General features: G+C 42.9%; 3 protein-coding genes across 3 annotated transcripts; all 3 read right to left on the reverse strand.

Moving 5' to 3' along the window:
* Positions 1–820: 820 nt before the first annotated feature.
* Positions 821–6337, reverse strand: rwdd1 (RWD domain containing 1). The gene is made up of 7 exons (XM_085802987.1): positions 6092–6337; positions 5082–5147; positions 4493–4623; positions 4168–4311; positions 3921–4053; positions 3742–3804; positions 821–1406 (listed from the first exon to the last, which is right to left on the reverse strand). Exons 1-7 carry the CDS (start codon positions 6162–6164, stop codon positions 1294–1296), a joined length of 723 nt encoding a protein of 240 aa, XP_085659113.1. The 5' UTR covers positions 6165–6337; the 3' UTR covers positions 821–1293.
* A 3541-nt stretch (positions 6338–9878) lies between these two features.
* On the reverse strand, positions 9879–12835 carry LOC146972581 (calcium homeostasis modulator protein 5-like). The gene is made up of 2 exons (XM_085802989.1): positions 12148–12835; positions 9879–10490 (listed from the first exon to the last, which is right to left on the reverse strand). The coding sequence occupies exons 1-2, from the start codon at positions 12688–12690 to the stop codon at positions 10101–10103; spliced, it is 933 nt and encodes a 310-aa protein (XP_085659115.1). The 5' UTR covers positions 12691–12835; the 3' UTR covers positions 9879–10100.
* Positions 12836–13338: 503 nt separating this feature from the next.
* Positions 13339–19582, reverse strand: calhm6 (calcium homeostasis modulator family member 6). Its single transcript, XM_085802988.1, has 2 exons — positions 18954–19582; positions 13339–14742 (listed from the first exon to the last, which is right to left on the reverse strand). The coding sequence occupies exons 1-2, from the start codon at positions 19506–19508 to the stop codon at positions 14308–14310; spliced, it is 990 nt and encodes a 329-aa protein (XP_085659114.1). The 5' UTR covers positions 19509–19582; the 3' UTR covers positions 13339–14307.
* Between the last annotated feature and the right edge of the window lie 749 nt (positions 19583–20331).

Below are 20331 nucleotides of genomic sequence, written 5' to 3' on the forward strand. Positions count from 1 at the left end.
ACGATTATTTTCATTATCGATTAATCTATCGATTATTTAAAGGATTAATCGATTAGTTGTTTGGTCAATAAAATGTTTTAAAAAATGTTGAAAAATGTCAATCAGTGTTTCCCAAACAAGATGATGTCCTCAAATGTCTTGTTTTGTCCACAGACAAGAGTTACTCAGTTTATTGTCATAAAGGAACAAAGAAACCAGAAATATTCACATTCAAGAAGCTGAAATTAGAGAATATGGACTTTTTTTTCTTAAAAAACTACTCAAACCGATTATTCGATTATCAAAATAGTTGTAAATGAATTTAATAATCAATTATTGGTCGATTAATTGGTGAATTGTTGCAGCTCTGCCTCTGAATAGGGTCTGAGTGATCAGACCCCAGTGCACCCTGAGTTCACACCTGTGATGATGAGATCACTGTAGGTGTTAATACATAGATTAATTAAAAATCACATAAATAGTAATGTTATAAGGCCTGAATTCTTATATGAATGTTTTGTTCTTCAGTATTTTCAAGTTTTATTAAATAAATTTGTTCGTTGGTTATTTCTATTTATTAATCTGTTGTGTTTTATTACTTCGTTTAATCATGTTTGGATAAATAACTTTGGTTTTACCTCAGACTTCTGACTTCTTGTTCAGTCTCAAATTACTTTAAAACAGACAACTACACTTACTATTTAACTTTAATTGCCATCTTATTGCAGATTAAGATCTGAGAAACAATTAAACATGTGTGTATATATGGTTATATGTATGTAGTTATACACAAAATCAAACTGTTGAAACATCAGTAAATAAAACAATGAAAACAACTCCGTCTCCATGATGAAACTTTTAATTATGAACATTGATGGAACATTTTTTAACGTCAGTTCTTCTTCAACCTAAATAAAATGTAGTTAACTGACTTTATTTATTTATTATTTATTGATTTATTTATTGGTGTATTATTGATACTACAATTTCCAACAAAGCCTTTAATTCTCCTCCCACACCTGATGTTACACTGCCCTCTTCTGGCCGGATGAAGCGTCTGTCGCTGGGACGACGGCGTCCTGCAGGTCAAACAGCACCAGAGTCGAGTCGCACGTTGGTCTGGTCGCTTTAACGCATCAGGCATAGAGACACACACACTGATGGTGCGTATGTGTGTGTGTGTGTGTGTGTGTGTTTGTATTAAGAGTCTTTATAAATGGACACAGCTGCTGGGTGGGTGTGTGTGTGTGTGTCTGTCAGACGATCACGTCCCAGAGAGAAGCAGCAGCGACGGTCCTCGGCTGCTCCGCTGCTTCAGTCCTCGTCGCTGCCCATCTCCAACGGGTCGAAGTCCGGGTCGTCCTCGTCCAGGTCCAAGTCCTCGATGTCCTGGAACAGCGACTCGTCCACTTCGACGCTGTTTCCACCTGCAGAAGGAAAAAAGAAAGGAAAGCAGAGAGCATTGGTTTATCTACAGTATGCTGCCAACATCTGGAGCAAACAGCTGCTTATGTTTCCATAATAGGCTCGCCACGATACCAGAACTTCAGCAGTCCAAGGTACCGAGGGTTTTACTGTTGTTATGGTCATTACAACACCTCTGTTTCTATGCCAACTGGTTCTACCAGTAGTTATTTATTTTAGCTATTTATACGTCTGTATTTATCAGAGATGGGACCAAGTCACACATGTGCAAGTCTCAAGTAAGTCTCAAGTCTTAACCTTCAAGTCTCAAGTAAGTCCCAAGTCATTTTTCTTTGGGCAAGTCAAGTCAAGTCAAGTCACAGGTTATGTCTTAGAATAGAATAGAACATCTATTATGTCTTATGTCTTATCTATCTTATAATGCATTAATGAGCCTCTTCTATCTATCTATCACTAACTCCTACTACATCTATCTATCTATCTATCTATATTCTATCATGACAACACCATTCTCAGCCTGCACTCATACCAAGTAGTTAGATATTAATTTGATATTTTATATTCAAAAGTCAAAGAATGTGTAACATTGAAACATTCCTGGATGCTAACTGACAGGCAAACAGCTGTGTAGTCACTGCAGATTCTGCAGCAGTGAGAACGTGAGGCTGAAGGAGAGGAGATTTTTTAATTTTTTAAAAAGGACACGTTAGCTTCTCGCTATGGTAACGCCGGTAACAGGTGACTGTTAGGTCTATTGGTTACTGTGCGTTTGTCCCGACTCTGAACAGCGGCGGCGACGCAGCGTTAATGAAGCAGCGTCAGGCCGCTCACCGTCACTGAAACTCCGGATGAAATCTCCGTTTAAAAACACTGAGCTGCGAGCGTGATAGCACGCCATGGATGTATTATATTATAACAGATCCATGTAGCACGCCCGCTGCAGCGACCCTGGAGGCCCCTCCGTATCAAACCCCCCTCTCACTCTCTCCCCCTCCCTCTCTCTCTCCAGCGGTCCTTTCAAAATAAGTGCATAAAAAGTCTGGGGGAAAAAAAGAAAAAAAAAAACACTGACTGAGCTGGTGCCGTGCCGGGGAAAAATTCAGCGGTGGCGGCTGGTCATTCAAGTCATTCAAGTCATCGTGTCTCAAGTCAAGTCAAGTCCCGAGTCTTTAACCTTCAAGTCCGAGTCAAGTCGCAAGTCTTTTATTTTTTGTCAAGTCAAGTCGCATCAAAATAGCGACTCGAGTCGACTCGAGTCCAAGTCACAGTGACTCGAGTCCCCATCTCTGGTATTTATTGTTGTGGTATGTGTGACTGGTTCTGTGTGAGTAGTTGACCACATCTGGATTTCCTTCGAGATTAATAAAGTACATATCTATCTATCTATATATGGATCAATACCAGTGAATTTCCATGATTCTCTATACTTATTTGGTACCACGAAAAAAAAAAAACACCAAAAATAAGAGCAGAACCCATGTGCTTCTAAACTCACTCAGCATACTTCTTTTAAACTGTTTCACATCAAACTTTCTTGTATTTTAGCTTCACTGTGAATCAACAGCTTCTCAAACTGCACAGAATTTAAAGGGCTGGCAGCAACATAATGTTAAAGTGACTACGAGGAGTTTCGGAAAGCGGAAGTGTTTTCACACTGCATTTCCCATGATTCTTGGACCGGCACAAGGCGGACGAAAGCGAAAACATTTGCCAAGAATGTTTTCATTGATCAAGAACGAAAGTCGGAGGTTCGAAGACGATCAGATACCGTCGTAGTTCCGACCATAAACGGCGATCCGGCGGCGTTATTCCCATGACCCGCCGGGCAGCGTCCGGGAAACCAGGAAATGCTGGGCATAACTAAACTAAATAATCATATCAAAATAACCATAAAGACAATTTATTGAAAATTGACCCGTTAACAAGTGTTGGTAACGTAGATTCATCCACATTAACATGAGAGTATTTTATGACCAAAAGAAAACTCTTCGAGGTCTCTTTAAGAAGAAGTTTGTTTTCACTCTGGTCCAAATTATGGATGACAGATCCATGGCCCAAATGCCGCACTACTGACCGGACAAAGACGCGTGACATTTAACGTTTACATGAGCTCAGACTTGTGGCGTCGACCAAGCAGTTTGAGCGGACTGCAGCCTCATCGAGCTCAGACTCACACCCAATGTATTTTTTGCGTGCACCGAAGTATCTGTTCTCGTGACGTAATAAAACTAAATGTGTTGTTGATACTTTTGTCCATTTAAATAAAAACCAAACAGATTAAAATTATTTTCATTATTTGTCCTAAAGAGAAACAACAGAGACAGAAACTCTCGTTACCGTCTTCCAGGAACTGAATGTCTGACGTGTCCAGGTTGTGGTCCGTCTCAAACAGCTGTTTACCTGGAAAACATGGAAAACACGTTCATCAGTTCATTTTATTCATGTGATCTGATTCCCAGCTAGTGAGTGTTAGTGTGTCAGTGTGTGTGTGTGTGTGTGTGTGTGTGTTAATGTACCGGTGAGTTTGTTTTTCCCCGACTGCTCCTCCTCCTTCTGCCTCTTCCTCCTCAGCTCGGCCATGTCCACATCGAACCCGGCTTTCCACGCCAGGAAGTTCTCGATGGTCACCACGGTGCCGTGGAAAGCCACCTGTTTTACACACACGCACACACACGGACACAGACACACATAGACATGTTATCTTTGGTAAACATACAGTTACATTACATTCATTTATGGTCAATATATGTTTCCAGCTCTCACCTTCTCTGCCTCCTCGGCTTCTCTCTCTTTCCGCATCTTCTCTTCTTCTTGTCTGGTTTTCATCATGTCGACTATTTCGTTGAGTTTCTCCTGAACGGCGGTGACCAGAGTGAAGATCATCACCATGCCCAGGTTTTCTTCTGCCTGCACACACACACACACACACGTTAGAGCTTGGTTCTTATGTATCTATTATTAACACTTTTTAATAGTTATTTATTTCCATCCTTGTTGCTTTAACGTCCTCAGAGGGATCAATAAAGTTTGTATGACTCGGACATGAAAAGCACGATAGACAGGAAGTGTCCTGATTGGATCCACACACCTGCTGCTGCAGTAACGTGAGGACTTGCTCCACATCCTGGTCCTCCAGGTTTTCCTGGGAGAAGATCTCCCACAGCGGAGGCTCGTCTGGATATTTCTCTACATATGTGAATTTGAGTGTCGTTTCCACAGCTGCAGAGAGGAAAAAATACAAAAACAAAGAGTTGATTTCAGTCATCGATAGTACAAGATCATAATAGAAAGTGAACACAAAACATGATACAATATAGAGATGCCCAATATACAATGCTCCATTCGTCCTAACGCACAATAAATACAGTACATTAACAAGAACAGGAGGTTTAGATGAACTAAATCCTCGATATGGTTCTGACATAATCCTTTTCGGGAAGTGACGGTATTTAGAAATCTTTACGTTTAATTAATTGTGGCGTTTTAATACCGCGATTAATTGTGAAAACAATTAGCCGTGACATCCCTATTGGTAGTAAATAAACAGTGAGGATTTAAAGAGATGGAAAAAATGGTTTTTAGACCTAACTGAACAAAGGAGATTATTCCAGTTATTGTCACCATGACACTTCATAACTCTGTGTGTGTCGAGTGTCGACAGTCGGTGTGCTACTCACTTTCTCCATCTTCTCCTGCATCTGATGCGACATTGATGGTGAAGCTTGTGGGTTCATCTGAAAGCACTGAAAAAACACACAAGAGAGTAAGTTAGTCAAGGCTCAGTCCAGACTAACGTTATTTACCAGGAGGAGCACAGTCGCCCCCTGACTTAACATTTCAGGAGCTCCAGCAGACAATTTAGGGGCCACACTAAATCATCTGGCAGATTTAATTTCATTTATTCAGGGAAGGTCAATTGAGAGCGACACCCTGATTACAAAACAACACAAATATACAAATACAATCTAAATCCACAACTACATACATACAGACTGCAGAACATTTGACTAAGTTAGCTTTTTTTGATCAAGTTTCAGACAGTTTTGTAAGTTATTCCACTTTTGAGGGGCAGAGACTTGAAAGGCAGTCTTCCCTAATTCTGTCCTGATACTATAGGAGTGTGATAGCAGATGTTCACATTTCCTTTTCATTCATGATCCTCACACACATTGATTGGCCTGCTGACACTTGCAATGACAGATACCAGAGTCTTTGAGCCGCCTTTGAGCCAAATTTACTGGTGGCATATGCACAGGTAGATGAAAAATGTGTCTTGTCTTGCACTGTCTCAAATTTTAGCAGCAGGTTAGACTGACTGAGCTCTCAGACCAGTGGCAGCTTCACATCTGACCACACTTCACATACCACTACACTCACACACTACACTACTACTTCATATATGTACTTATATACATATTTATATTGACATGCATGTATCAAAACACAGATCAGCCCCCGGGTTAATGGAGCAGTCCGTGTCATGTGGTCTAGTTTATCATTACGTTTAGTTGGACTAAGTTACAGCTGCTGAGTTAGTTAGCTGCCGGTTAGCTGCCCGTCAGTATCTGTGGTTGCCCGTTAGCCGGTTAGCTGTCCGTTAGCTGTCCGTTAGTATCTATGGTTGCCCGTTAGCTGTCCGTTAGCCTGTTAGCCTGTTAGCCTGTTAGCTGTCCGTTAGCTCGCTGACCTGTGTACGAGTCCGGGTAAATCGCCTCTATCGCCTCCAGCTCGTTCCTCTGCTCTTCGGCGTAGTCCGTCATGGTGTTGACCGGGGTGAGGCTGCAGGTTATCTGGAAGTTAGACTGATCATCCCGCTGAGCTGAGCTAAGCTAAGCTAGGCTATGAGGCTAACACGCACACACGCTACGCCGCTGCTGCTGCTGCTGCTGATTCTGCTTCGTTTTCTTCGACGCGCTTTTTCCGGCAGTTGACGCACAGATTACGTCAGATTACTGCCCCCCTCAGGTTGTCATCGTCCACTACACACACACAGAGAGACACTGTAGCTACATAAATAGCATATAACCAACATGAAAATGTGTAAAATGTACATTGATGTCTATATGTAATTAATGAAATAATATATACTTGAAGACTCTGTATTTGTTTACATTAATATACATTAATTTCTTATTTATTTATTTTGAAATATGTTAGGATACATGGAGTAGAGTAGAGAATACTTTATTCATCCCTAGGAGGGAAATTCAAATTAGTCCAGTAGCTCACACGACAATGACACAAAAAAGGAAGAAAGCTGGAGCAGGGCCGCCGGGTGGAGCAGGGTCGCCAGATGGAGCATGGCCACCGGATGGAGCAGGGCTGCCGGATGGAGCAGGGCCGCCAGGTGGAGCAGGCCCTCTGGATGGAGCAGGGCCGCCGGATGGAGCAGGGCCACCAGGTGGAGCAGGGCCACCAGGTGGAGCAGGGCCGCCAGGTGGAGCAGGACCTCTGGATGGAGCAGGGCCGCCAGGTGGAGCAGGGCCGCCAGGTGGAGCAGGACCGCCAGGTGGAGCAGGACCACCAGGTGGAGCAGGGCCGCCGGATGGAGCGGGACCTCCGGATGGAGCGGGGCCGCCAGATGGAGCAAGACCTCCGGATGGAGCAGGACCTCCGGATGGAGCAGGGCCGCCGGATGAAGCAGGGCCGCCGGATGGAGCAGGACCTCCGGATGGAGCAGGACCTCCGGATGGAGCGGGGCCGCCAGATGGAGCAGGACCTCTGGATGGAGCAGGACCGATGGTGAAGGGGCAGCTGGGTGGATCAGGATCATTGGTGGAGGGGCCATACTGTACATAGGCTACATACAAGCATACAGTAAACATAATATATGATATTGTATATTTGTAAGAGCTAATCATATATAGATTTAAATAATTATATATATATCTATACATTTCATATAATTCAATGTGTACATATAATACACTTGCAGGCGGTGAAAAAAGAAAATGGAAACCAGTTTTTGTCAGATTTTGTTTTTATTATTAACAAATTTATTAAAAACTAAGCCTCACACAGGACACAGAAATCACTGATACAGACAAAACAATCACATACAACTTTTAGTCAATAATGCACAAAATATAAAAGTATAAATATGTTTTTTGCAGATTGATTACTTGTTGAGTTAGAATTTTTTAAATATTTGCAGTGGTTTTATTTTCAAATGTTATCAGCAAAGCTTTAGAACAACCTTATTTTAGTTAATCAATATTAGTTTTTGATAATAAAAAAAAAGACCAATTTATTTATATATTATTCTTTAACTTCATAATGACTATTGATTAGCTTCTCGGTCTCAGGATGATCTAATCAGTCAGGTGTTGTTACTGGAGGAGAGACGACTGTCTTTATACACATATTTGTCGTAATACATGATGTCTGTTTAACACGTCCCACCGACATCTGACATCTGGAGACTCAGGACTTACTCCATCGTCGTCCGTTGGATGTTTCCTGATGATAAAAGCTGCTGTGGCCTGTTCTTTAATCTGCTCCTCATAACTTGTTCCTCCTTCCCTGTTGGTTTCCTCATCCCTCATCATCCCTCCTCATCCCTCCTCATCCCTCCCACTTCATGCACGATTACAAGTCTGGACATCTTGCTCACGTGTCTTCACCTGACAGGGAGGAGGAATGTGGACAGACTGCTGCTCACCTGCAGGAATTCAGGTAATTATACGTAGCACACTGTCAACAGAGGATAAAACACTTCCTGCACTATCAGACAACATGATAAACCATCATGTACAGTAGAGACATGTTGACACTGGCACTTTTTATGATATAAACTTAGTTATTTTCTCCCACAGACACAAGACAACACATGTTGCAGTATTATAGTTTACTGATTGCATTTCATACACATTTTCAAGCTTTGAGAGAAAATGAAACCAGGATCATGGCAGGAGACTGAGGTCAGATTCACCAAAACAGAGGGTAAAAAAAAATCAACTTATAATATTTTATTATACTTTTATGCTTCCTGTTGTTGTTTTTAGGTTTGATATAAGTTGTAGAGTGGATGTATGTGAAGTTGTGGGGTGTATCAGGGGGTCAGGGTTGGATCTGTAAACATTAAAAAGTAAAAATCTTCCTCCACAGGTTCACTATAAAGTGCCACACTCTGATTTACTGAGCTTCACAGCTTTCACTTTCTATAAAAAGGAAACTGAAAGAGCATTACATTCCTATCTGTTTGTATTAAAGCAGCTAATAGTGTAAACTTTAATCCTGTATCTGGAGTCTCAGACAAAATATTTGTAGGATTTAAAATTAGCTGCACACACATGACTCTGCAAAATGAAATATAAAACTGCAGCAGATGCTCATCGGCCAGGGGGAATTTCAAAATAAAGGTGCGTCTTACATGATACAGTATGTATTGATTTTGCTAAGTTGTGCATCATGAAAAGAAGAGGAACTGAACCATAACACTGAAGACTGGACTTATAGGTTGATTTGTGTGAGTATGTCAGTTCATATTAGTGATGTAATTGATGCAAGTATTGATACTGTATTGATATTGATTACCTGTCTGAACCACTCCACTGCAGCTCTCTGATTCAGAGCTCATGTAACTGACCACTTGTGGTTTTTAATGGTCTTTAACCACACACACACACCCCAACCCCAAAGAAACCACTGTAAAGTACCTTGACATAATAATGTTTGTTGTAAAGATTTGCTTCCACATAAAAAATAAAAAAGATCTGATTAGGAAATAACCCTGAGGACACGACCTCATCGTCTCCACCCTGACTTCACACTTTCTTCAAGTTCCTGGAAAGTTTTTTCGTGCAAATCCAAAGCAGAATAACATTAAAAATATATATTAATACACCACGTTATTAATAGAGGACGGACAAAGCACCGGTGTTGTTACCGAGGTAGAGAGCATTAGTATAAAAACAGTGGTTATGTCCTGTATTGTCTCATCATAATGTGCTTAAAGGGATAGTTCAACATTTTGGCAAATCTTCTTATCACCATAATCTCTATAGTCATAGCAGTAGGTTCATAACCTTTAATCATTCTTTCCTCATCAAACTCATCAAATACACAATCCAACAACTCCAAAACGCTCTGGTGAACAAGTTGTGACCTGAACATTCACCACGCTATGAAATATTAATGTGACATTATGAGACAGAGTTGTTTTAGAGGCAAATGCAGCCGGCTGCTGGGCGGAGGGGTTTCAAAAGCGAAAGTAGTTCAGAGTATTTGCTTCATATGTCGTAATGTTACATAATTATACATGATTATCTCATAGCGTGGTGAATGTGCAGGTCACAACTCGTCCACCAGAGCGTTTTGGAGTTGTTGGATTGTGTATTTGATGAGTTTTGAAGGAAAGGCGAAAGTACTGTTCACTTACTGTACACTGTTCACTGAGCAGCTCACGTCTCCGCCCCGCCGATCTCAAAACAACATGCACCGATAATTAAAGGTAACGAACCTACTGCTATGACTATAGGGATTATGGTGAGAGGAGGATTTGCCAAAAGGTGACTGCCGTACCGTTGCAGTGGGAGAATATACTGAGGGCAGCTTTGTCACAGAGGAGGCGGCCTCAGACAGCTTCTCCTCAGTCAGTCAGTCATGCACATGCCAAAGCCCTTACTAATGGTTTGCTTGTGCTGCATTCACCAGTTAAATGGCGAGCAGCCCCGCAGCCCCCGCCCTTCGTCCTCTTAGGTCATCTCTATCCCATGCTCAAACTCCATGACCGGCCTCTTCTCCGGCGTGAAGTCCCTGTCCACCCTCTCCACGTAGCGCTGCAGCGTGCTGTAGTACTGCTCGCTCCGGGAGAAGCTGTAGTACGCAGAGATCTCCTCCCACGCCTTGTGGTTGGGGAAGGGGAACGGCGCCGGGTCCTTGTTCTCGAAGAAGCTCTGCAGGTTCCTCTCGGCCAGCTTGGTGGCGTAGTCCGCGGCGAAGACGTCGAAGCGCTCCTTCTCCTTCTCCACGTAGCGTTTCCAGAAGGTGAGCTGCAGGTAGCTGACCTTGGAGCGGCAGTTCCTGCAGCAGGTTCCCAGGAGGCCGACGACGGCCGAGATGATGATGATACACCAGCCCAGGATCTGAGATAATACACAGATGAATGAATGAATGAATGAATGAATGAATGAATGAATGAATGAATGAATGAAAGTTTATTTTAACACAGAATAAAAGAAGAACAATATAGAAACAAACAATAGATATAAGGCAACAACAATTAAACGTAACACTTATTTATGTTCAAAAGGAGTGGGAAGAAGCCGAAGCTTATTGAATCCCACCTCTTCTCCCTATGTTAATTCAATACTATAATAAATTATGAAATAGTAATATAGATAAAATATAATACATATAACACACATATAATACACACACTTATAGTCACAATGAGACCTAAAAGAACAAAAAATGAGACGTCAACAATAATAGCAGCACCCTGTATCACCTACAGTATAGTGTCTTTTCACACCTATATCTCATCCCTTATCTTATAAAGACATGCTCTTTATACTTTACTTTGAACTGCTTTATGTTTGGATATTGTTTTAATACATGCAAAATCTTTTCTTATTTGTGCATATTCTGATAATTGATAATATACTATTCCACTTTTCACACCTAGTACTTTTCACACCCTCACCACTTCTTTTTACCCCTTTTTGAGATAATGATTATTAACATGTGTTGATTATATGCGTATATGAGAGGATTTTGGTTTATTGTTTTTTTTTATTCGTTTGTTTTTTAAATGCTTTTATTTTTTATTTCTTCAATAAAACTGATAAAACTCAAACACTTTTCACACCTCTTGCAATGAAAAAGATGCTTGTAGGTTGATGGTGCCATACAATCAAAGGCATAAATCTACTCACTACAGGAAGTGGACAACTCAAAGACACAATAAACTCAAAGTCCACTTAACATATTGAATCTGGGTCAATGGATCACTAGTTCAGAGAAAACTTCATTTCAAGTTCTTTACATTAGGACAGATTTAAAGATAGATAGATACATAGATAATAAAACTAAAATACCGTATGAATACAATAATATACATGTTCACGCCACCTGGAAATCTACTGCTGCATCTCAATAAAAGGTCTAATCCAACCTGGATTAGAGGTCGTCATGTCTGGACGCGTTCTCTGCAGAAACTCCGCAAAAACACACATAGATCCTACATTTCCCACAATGCAGCTGTAGCCTATATAATCCCTGTCATCAGATCCTCCCTGCCTGGTGGACACCCTCATTGTTTGAGCTTCATATCCTGACATGTGTGCGTGTGTTTATGTGTGAGTGTGTGTGTGTGTGTGTGCTCATCATTAGTCCAACAGGATGAGACAATTATCATGACATCATGAGTCTTAAGTCTGCTTGTGAATTGGGTACTGTTTCTGTAAGTTAATGTCATTATGAGGAACGTATGTTTTTGAACATCTGATTATTTCACAACTATGGTAAATTTAGCTACACTGTGGAAATGAATTAGGTCCAGTAATAGCCTACGTTTTGTCTTGTTTTGTCTTGTAGATCATTGTGAGTTGTTGTGGTTTTGTGATGTGTTTCTGTAATTATCTACTGCAATGGAGAGTTAATCTGTGAAGGTATAGACTCCAGGAAGAATAGCGATGGCCTTTGCCAAAGCTAATGGAGATCTAAATAAATGAAAAATGAAAAATGAAAATCATCATTATGTGTGTGTCTGTGTGTCTGTGTGTGTGTTGTGTGTCTCACCTGTGACTGAGCTCGGAGCATCAGCAGCAGCTCCATCCGCTCCTCGCTGGACAGTTTGGACCGGTCGCAGGGCACCCGGGCGAGCTCCTCCCTGCACTTCAGGGTTTTGTTTTTGCAGAACAGATCCACCACCACGTTGTCGTCCAGGCCGCTGACGGCGCACTCGTAGAAGGTCCCGTTGAGCAGCGCCACGGAGAGCCACATGATGGGCGCCACGCAGGCCCCCGAGAAGATGTTCATGAAGACTTTGAGGCAGCCGACGCAGTTCCCCCGCGGGCAGAGCTTCATGGGATCGAGGCAGCAGCCGGTGTAGAGCCGCCACATCCTGGTGCTGAAGAACAGGCCGAGCACCAGCAGCACCATGGCCGGGCCCAGCAGGAACGTCAGGCCGTACGGGAAGTTCTGGCTGTGGTTGCAGGGGCACTGGAAGGAGACCATGGAGAAGACTCGCTCCCCGCCGATGGTCAGCAGAGCCATGAAGCTGTAGCCGATGGTGGCCTTCTGGTTCATGAAGAAACGCAGGACGGTCTGGAAGTTATCCATGGTGTCGGCGGAGAAGAAACAAAACCACAACAACAAAAAGAAAAAAGCTGAGAGTGTGTTGTGTTGTGTGTGTGTGTGTGTGCAGCCGGCGAGTCACTCCCTTCTTCTTCCCACTGCTGAAGACAAACAGAGCTGCCGAGCCTGTTTGAGCTCCTCCCTGTCACTGTCTGACTGTCTCTCCAGTCAGACTCCTCCTTCAGGCAGAGCGACGCCTCCTCATTCACTCACTCTTTCGCTTTTCTCCAGAGGGAAGTCCCTCCTGCTGCTGCTGCTGCTGAGTGGAAACAATCACATTTACAGTGAAGCTGAAGTTACTTACTTCCCCCTTTTCTCCTCTCTCTCTGCACGGTTACATCCCTCTTCACATGATGCTTCCCTCATGGTTTGCACGGTTACAGCGTGACACAACAAACAAACATACAAAAAACAAACCACACAGTGTCAGAGAGAAAAAGCCATAAAAACCATCGATCTCCTCTTTTGCTGCTGCTGCTGCTTCTGTTCTGATTGAACGACCTCCATTCTGCATGATTCATGGTTTATGGTGTGTGCTTATATCCCATTTTGCTCTGTGTTTAGTGCAAATAAGTTGTGAGGAAACAAATGGGCTTGTTAAACATCTAATATCGAAACACTGTGGTTTTGTTTGGAGAGAGTATAGCTGGTCCAGACATGTGATGATGAGGCCGCTCTTTGGTTGAAGACACAATAAAGAGAAAAGTCCAAGGCACTCCTCTGGAAAAAATAAATAAATAAAAAGCCTTTATTGAGATGTATATATCATTTATAAACATTAAAAAACAGACTAGTGCATGTAAAAAGTGCAGCTGGGTGGAAGAGGGCAGTTTGTGCTGCTCTTTTTGTCTGTTTTTTAATGTTTTATAATGAAATACCTCAATGAAAGCTGTTAATTTTTATTTTTCCATAAGAGTCTTTATCTCTCTATCTCTTTATCTCTGTAACTGTGTGTCTCTGGACCCTATACTTCTCTCCAAACAAACCACAGCGTCAGATATTAGATGTTTAACAAGCCCATTTGTTTCCCAATATTCACAACTTCTTTGCATCGCACACAGAACGTGCAAAAAGGGAAATAAAAACACACCATAAACCATGAACCATGCAGAATGAGGGTGAGCAGGCACAAGAGCAGCAGCAGCAGCAGAAGTGGTTTGGAGAAGTGCTCAAATCCTCTTAGTGGTTTCGCCGTTTGAATTCCCACAAATCGAATCATGCAAATTTGAAACATAATATCATTGTTATCTGTTATCAGTCAAAGTCAGGTCGTGTTTATTTGAGCTCATTCAAAAAAAACATCAACAAAAACAGTCAAATCAAATCATTCAAAGGAAACAGATGATGCTCATATGCTGGTGCAAGTGTGTGTGAGTGAGTGAGTGCTGTCAACCACACAGGAAGTGGTTGGCTCTTACAGCCAGTATATGGAGATAAGTGCATTTCCTGTTGGTGCCTGCTCAGACACAACTAAAATAAGAGGTTTAAGTGCATCACACTCGAACTAATACTTGTCTCCTTGTTTAAGAGCAAAAATACAAGGAGATTCCTGAGGCGAGGCTCTGTCCGCAGTCCGCACAAAGTTTTATAACGTCTCAAATGTCACTGGGCGATCCTGGCATCGTCTATAAAAGCCAGAACAGCCGGAGTGGCCTCGGGCCCGTCTGATACGACCGAGCCCATCCTCATCATCCCGCCGCTCTCCGTGTCCTTGCAGCTCTCCACGTAGCGGTGCAGCGTGCTGTAGTAGTGGTCTTTGGTGCTGAACTTGTAGAGGGACGAGATCTTCTCCCAGTCCTTGTTGGACGGCGTGGGGAGAGGCTCGGGGGGCGTCTGGCCGAAGAAGCTCTTGAGGTTCCTCTCGGCCAGCTGCTTGGCGTGTTTGGTGGTGTACGAGTTGATCAGGTCGTTCTCCTCCTGAGCGTACACCCTCCAGAACTTGAGCTGCAGGTAGCTGATGGGCGAGGTGCAGCGGGCCAGACAGGTCAGCAGCAGGTTGGACAGCATGATGGAGGTGATGAGCAGCCAGCCCAGGATCTATCGTGGTGACGTTAAGAGAGACGTTAGAGAGGCGGCAAGGCAAGGCAAATTTATTTGTATAGAGTGCCGAAGCGGAAGCAGGAAGTAACGGCCCCATGGGTCCTCAACTCGGAAGAGGTCTCCATGTAAATGAATGGGAGTCAAAGTTTTATTTCGTGATCTGATTGAATTGTGTCATGAGAAAAAAATATGTCCTCTACCTGTTTAAAACACGACGTTTCATGTCGAGAAATCAGCAGTTTATCGTAAAACGGCAACGGAAGAATGTATTTTGTGTGAATGTAACGGATGTGCACTCACTCCACCCATAAAAGATGTGCTAACCAACCCGCCAAGTGGTTGTCAACCTCTTGGCGAAGAGGTTAGCATCGTCGCCTCTGGTGCGGGAGGTCGTGGGATCGAACCCCACCTAGGGCAGGCCGTGAGAAACACAACACAGAGGGCCAGATATGACATCGGCTACATGAACGCTGCTCTACGGACTACAGATCTGGTGTCCCACAAAAAATACGTCACCAACTGACACGGGAAAGGGCGGCATTTGGTGTGTGACGTCACCTACGCGACTTGTAGTCTTTCTGGTTACGGACTCTTCGGAATTTTATTTTACAATAGTTTTATAACAAACTGCTGATTTCTCGGCATGAAACGTGATGTTTTAAACAGATAGAGGACATATTTTTTTCTCATGGCACAATTCAATCGGATCACAAAATAAAACTTTGACTCCCGTTCATTTACATGGAGACTTTTTCCGAGTTGAGGACCCATGGGGCCGTTACTTCCTGCTTCCGCTTCGGCACTCTATAGCCCATTTTTACAAACAGTTTGTCTGAAAGGGCTTTACATGGCATCACAACAACATCCTCCGCCCTTAGACCCTCACATCGACTGAGGAAAAACTCCATAGAAAACCTAGCCTAGAAATTCAGACGCACCCTAGCGGCAGCAAATATATTTGCTCCGTAGGTGGGTCTAGAAACGAGCCATAGGAACTTTTTGAGTCTCGAACACCGTTTGTGTTCACCAATCACAGCGTTCTATCTGTTTAGAGAGTCGTTGGGCGGGCTTAACGCGATGACGACATACATTTTAATTGGCTTGTCAGACTAACGTCATCCTGCTCTTTGCTCTGATTGGTCGTAGCGCTACCCTATTGGTGCAGAGGCAGTTTGAAAGACAGCCTTCATCCCGCCCCCTGATTGAGCCGAGGTCTACCGGTCGTTGCCAGACTAGACATGTTAATGATATAGTCTGGCTTGTCAGGCCATAGAAAACCCTTTTAACTGGGAAAAATCTGAGAAACCTCAGGGTGAGCAACAGAGGCTCTTTGGGGCCCCGTGACCAGTAGGGGCCCCAAAGAGCAATTAACAGTTTCAAACTTATGAAACACATGTGTAACAGAGGTGCACTCACTCACCCATAAAAAACGTGCAAACCTGGCTGCCAAGCGCTCATTGAGCTCTTGGCAAAACGGTTTGCATCGTCACCTGCCGTGCAAGAGACCAGGGTTCAAACCCCACCTGGGGCAGTCCATACCGAGAAAACACAACGCAGAGGGCCAGATGACATCGGCTACATGCCAGGCTGGGTTGATGATTCGTAATGACAGATTATAAGAATGTAAAGAGGTGTGTGAATAATCAATACTCAGGGCCCCATGGAGACTTGGGCCGTTCCTGGGCATTGTTTGGCAAAATTAGGCAATATCAGTATAAAGAGGAACCTTGGAGTTCACATGTGGACTGTGAACTTGCCTGACCGGGATCTGAAACAACGGCTGAAGTCAAACAGAAACTGGACAAAGCAACTAAATGAATGAAGGAGACTTCACAGTTCTCTGTTTCGCTGGAGTTGGAGCAGATCTAACCCTTTTGCATGAGCTGTTGTTGCACACTGAGACGAAACTTCCTGCTCTTCACACGACAGATCTGTTTTTACATGTCCTAACGCTGAGAACTGGAGGAGCTATAGTAAATATCTGGTTCATGAAGCCTTTTGTGAGTCATAGGATAATGAACACATAAACACACACTGATTCACATAGTTTCCTATAGGCCTACACATTGCTTTACTAGGCTATAATATAGGCTAAAAAGTTACAAAAGATAGTAACTTTTGGTGTTTTTGTCTCTATCTTATCTTCTTCAGGTTGCCTATAATGAGTTTGCGTAGGCTATTTTGCAAGGAAAACCAAGATGGTGCAGTGCTCGGGATTCCAGCTATCAGCTATGTGGAAACACAATGATTGTCTTTTTTATTATTCTTAAATTTTATGTGTGTTTGTCTGCTTTCTTTTAGGAGTCTAATAATAGTAAGTTTACTGTTTACTACTACTTCTTATCTTATCTTATCTTATCTTATCTTATCATATCTTATCTTATCTTGTCTTGTCTTATTTTAACTCAGGACTTTAACACTTTATGTGAACTTAAGGTAGGGGAGACCGGGGATGGCTGTAACATTTTTGACATTCATGTCTGTATCTTGGATCTATTTTAAGTCGGTGCATCCAAAATGTGAGAAAAACGAGTTACATGTCTCTGCTATCAAATGGCATAACTGCTATCTCTGCATCAAAAACAGGAAATACATAAACCATGTATTTCCTGTTTTTGATGCAGAGATAACAGTTATGTTGGTTTGAAATAAATTAACTAGCCTACTACTACTAGGCTACTACTACTATTATGACAAAAAGCTTTTTATTCAACACTTAAATTACTTTTTAATCGTAATTTGTGTGTGTGTGCTATCACAAAAATAATTGGAGGGGGGAAAATAGTTCAAAATTTGTTTTTTCCTTCTGAAACTATCACTGTCTTCACATAGCCTATATGGAAATAGAACTAAACTGAGCATATAGCCTACAAAATCACTCAGATGAACTTGTTCCTGATTGGAGAAAGTGGAAGTGTCACCACTGACCCATGTTAAAAACATCCCCGGTCTCCCCTAGTTTAGTTTAGTTTAATAAGTTTATTTGTATCAGGGACAATGTACAAAATAACATTAGTCTCGAAATGAGAAGAGATGCCTTGTACCGGATTTAGCTTATACTTTCCATCCCTAGTCCCTGGGCAGGTGAATAAGAACAATAGAAAGGTAAGAATTATCCATTTATCCTACATAGCGTTCTAAACATCCATACACATGTGCATAATACACCCTCTCACACATCACAAACACTTTTCATATCAGAAAGAAACATAGGCCTACAGTAATTAAAATACTTCACACTTTGCCAAGGTTAAAAATAATTTAGCCTCATGATTAATGCTCACATGACTGATTTCTTAGGATCCATTGTTTGACTTCCCGGGAAAAAAACATTGAAGTATGTACAGAGTTTCAGATTAGTTGGAAGATTGTTTCATGATTTGACAGATTTAAAAGAAAAGGCAGATTGAGCAAAGGCAGAGCTACGCTTAGGAATATTACAATCTCCACTTGAGACAGATCTTATAGCTCTATCTCTAGCTCTAGTCTTCCCTACATATTCAGGCCAACAGGTGTTTGACCAGCAGCACTGACCTGGGACTGCGCTCTGAGGCCGAGCAGCATATCGTCCTTATCTGCCGGCAGCACACCGGCAGCTTTCCCACAGGGTAGCTAGTGCAGCTGGATCTCACAAGTCCTGGTGGTATCATCTTATCTTACTCTGTCTTGTCTTGTCTTATTTTAACTCTTAAGGTAGGGGAGACCGGGATGGTTGTAACATTTTTGTCATTGTATCTTGGATCTCTTTTAAGTTGGTGTAGCCTATCCAAAATGTGAGAAAAACATGTCTCTACTATATGGCAAGACTGTTATCCCTGCAAACAAAAACAGGAAATACATTTGGGCTAGTTGTAACACAACCTGGGGTGAGATGTAACATTATAAATAGCCTAGGTTGTATTGTATTAAAAACTCGATATTGAAAGCTTTTCATTCAACACTTAAATTACTTTTTATCATAATTTGTGTGTGCTAAATGGGAGGAGGGGGGGTACTTTAAAGTTAGTCTGTGTCTGCCACATGGTGCAACTTCTTCAGATATGCAAATAGGACTAAACTGAGCATATACAAAGTCAATCAGATGAAACTTTTTTCCTGATTGGAGAAATAGTTAGGAAATAGGACCCATGTTACAGACATCCCCGGTCTCCCCTACGTATATAGGCCAACAGTTTGGACCCAACAGGTGTGTGACCAGCAGCACTGACCTGGGACTGCGCTCTGAGGCCGAGCAGCACATCGTCCTTGTCCGCCGGCAGCACACCGGCCGCTTTCCCACAGGGCAGCCGGTGCAGCTGGATCTCACACGGGGCTTTGGACTTGGTGTCCTCACACAGACCCACGGTGAAGCTGATGTTGGTGCCGGTGGCCAGACACTGGTAGTACTCCCCGTTGAGCAGCGCCACGGCGATCCAGGTGGAAGGCGCCACCAGAGCCACGGTGCCGATCTGGAAGAGGATCACCACGGCCGCGCTCAGCGTCTTGCAGCGGCACAGCTCATTGTTGCCCTTGCCCCCGCGGCGGCACAAACCCGTCAGCAGCTTCCACGTCCTCTTGTTGAGGATGTAGCCCAGCAGCAGCAGAGCCAGGGCCGGCACCAGCAGGAACACCAGCCCGTAGAGGAAGTTGAGCTCATTGCAGGGGCACTTGAAGACCGCGGAGGAGAACACCTGCTCCCCTCCGGCCGTCAGCAGCGCCACCAGCCCGAAGCCCAGGTTGCTCTGCTTGTTGGCGATGTTCAGCACCGTCTTGAACTTGTCCATCTCTATAAACCCGCGGGTTAGAGTGACACACACACAGCCTGCAGTCTGTCTGCGCTTTCTAACGGTCCCACTTTCACTTCCACCTCTCTTTTTTTCTCTTCTTCATCATATGTCAGTGTCTGTCCCTCCCTCCGCCCCCTCAGGACCAGCAGCCCCTGCCCATGCACCACCATTACAACCACCCGCAGGTGTCAATAACTGCGCGCACGAGTTATAGGGCGCATTGGTGGTGGTGGGTGTAAAGTTACACCACCGCCACCGCTCTGCCAAGTTTCGCTGTTTAATCCTGGGATATGTTTAGAGACAAACACACACACACACACACACGCACGCGTCCATCATATCTAGTGGCAACAACAACTGAATCATTATTTCCTGTAGCTACTGTCAGTCGGCTCAGCTGTGAGCTGCAGACTTCAGCCCATGAGTGCATGCTTGAGACAGATGTAGATGATGTCAGGTGGAGGAAACAGCTGAGCAACCGTGACCGTGAACTTTAAACATAGGCTACACATCTAAATTTTCAGGCAAGAAGTCAAATTTTCTGGAACTTTTGTATGTTAAACAATACATTTATTTTATATCTGATTGTGAAAATAAAAAAACACATCTTAAAATCTCTAAAAAATATTAATTTATAAAGGTATTTATTTTCTTCTTTCTTTGTCTTCTTTGTTATACTTCAACCCCCTGGCGTGTTTATTATTATATGTTTATAATATAATGTTTTAAACACTTATCTTTGTTTATTCCTGTGTTGTTGTTGTCAATAAAGCTGTAAAAATAAATAAATAAATAAAAATAAGACCATAAACTTAGTAAA

Source organism: Trachurus japonicus, chromosome 16 (assembly GCF_045865225.1).
Source record: "Trachurus japonicus isolate A0001 chromosome 16, Traja_1.0".
Classification (NCBI taxonomy): domain Eukaryota; kingdom Metazoa; phylum Chordata; class Actinopteri; order Carangiformes; family Carangidae; genus Trachurus; species Trachurus japonicus.

Excerpts from the sequence above, each read along its gene's own strand:
- rwdd1 (XM_085802987.1), bottom strand. The coding sequence starts at position 6,164 with ATGACGGACTACGCCGAAGAGCAGAGGAACGAGCTGGAGGCGATAGAG. Across the intron at positions 5,148-6,091 it reads TTACCCGGACTCGTACACAG|TGCTTTCAGATGAACCCACA; the intron begins GTCAGCGAGCTA and ends GTGTTTTTTCAG. Across the intron at positions 1,407-3,741 it reads CATTCAGTTCCTGGAAGACG|GTGGAAACAGCGTCGAAGTG; the intron begins GTAACGAGAGTT and ends TTCCTTCTGCAG.
- LOC146972581 (XM_085802989.1), bottom strand. The coding sequence starts at position 12,690 with ATGGATAACTTCCAGACCGTCCTGCGTTTCTTCATGAACCAGAAGGCC. Across the intron at positions 10,491-12,147 it reads TGCTCCGAGCTCAGTCACAG|ATCCTGGGCTGGTGTATCAT; the intron begins GTGAGACACACA and ends GTATTATCTCAG.
- calhm6 (XM_085802988.1), bottom strand. The coding sequence starts at position 19,508 with ATGGACAAGTTCAAGACGGTGCTGAACATCGCCAACAAGCAGAGCAAC. Across the intron at positions 14,743-18,953 it reads GCCTCAGAGCGCAGTCCCAG|ATCCTGGGCTGGCTGCTCAT; the intron begins GTCAGTGCTGCT and ends TCACCACGATAG.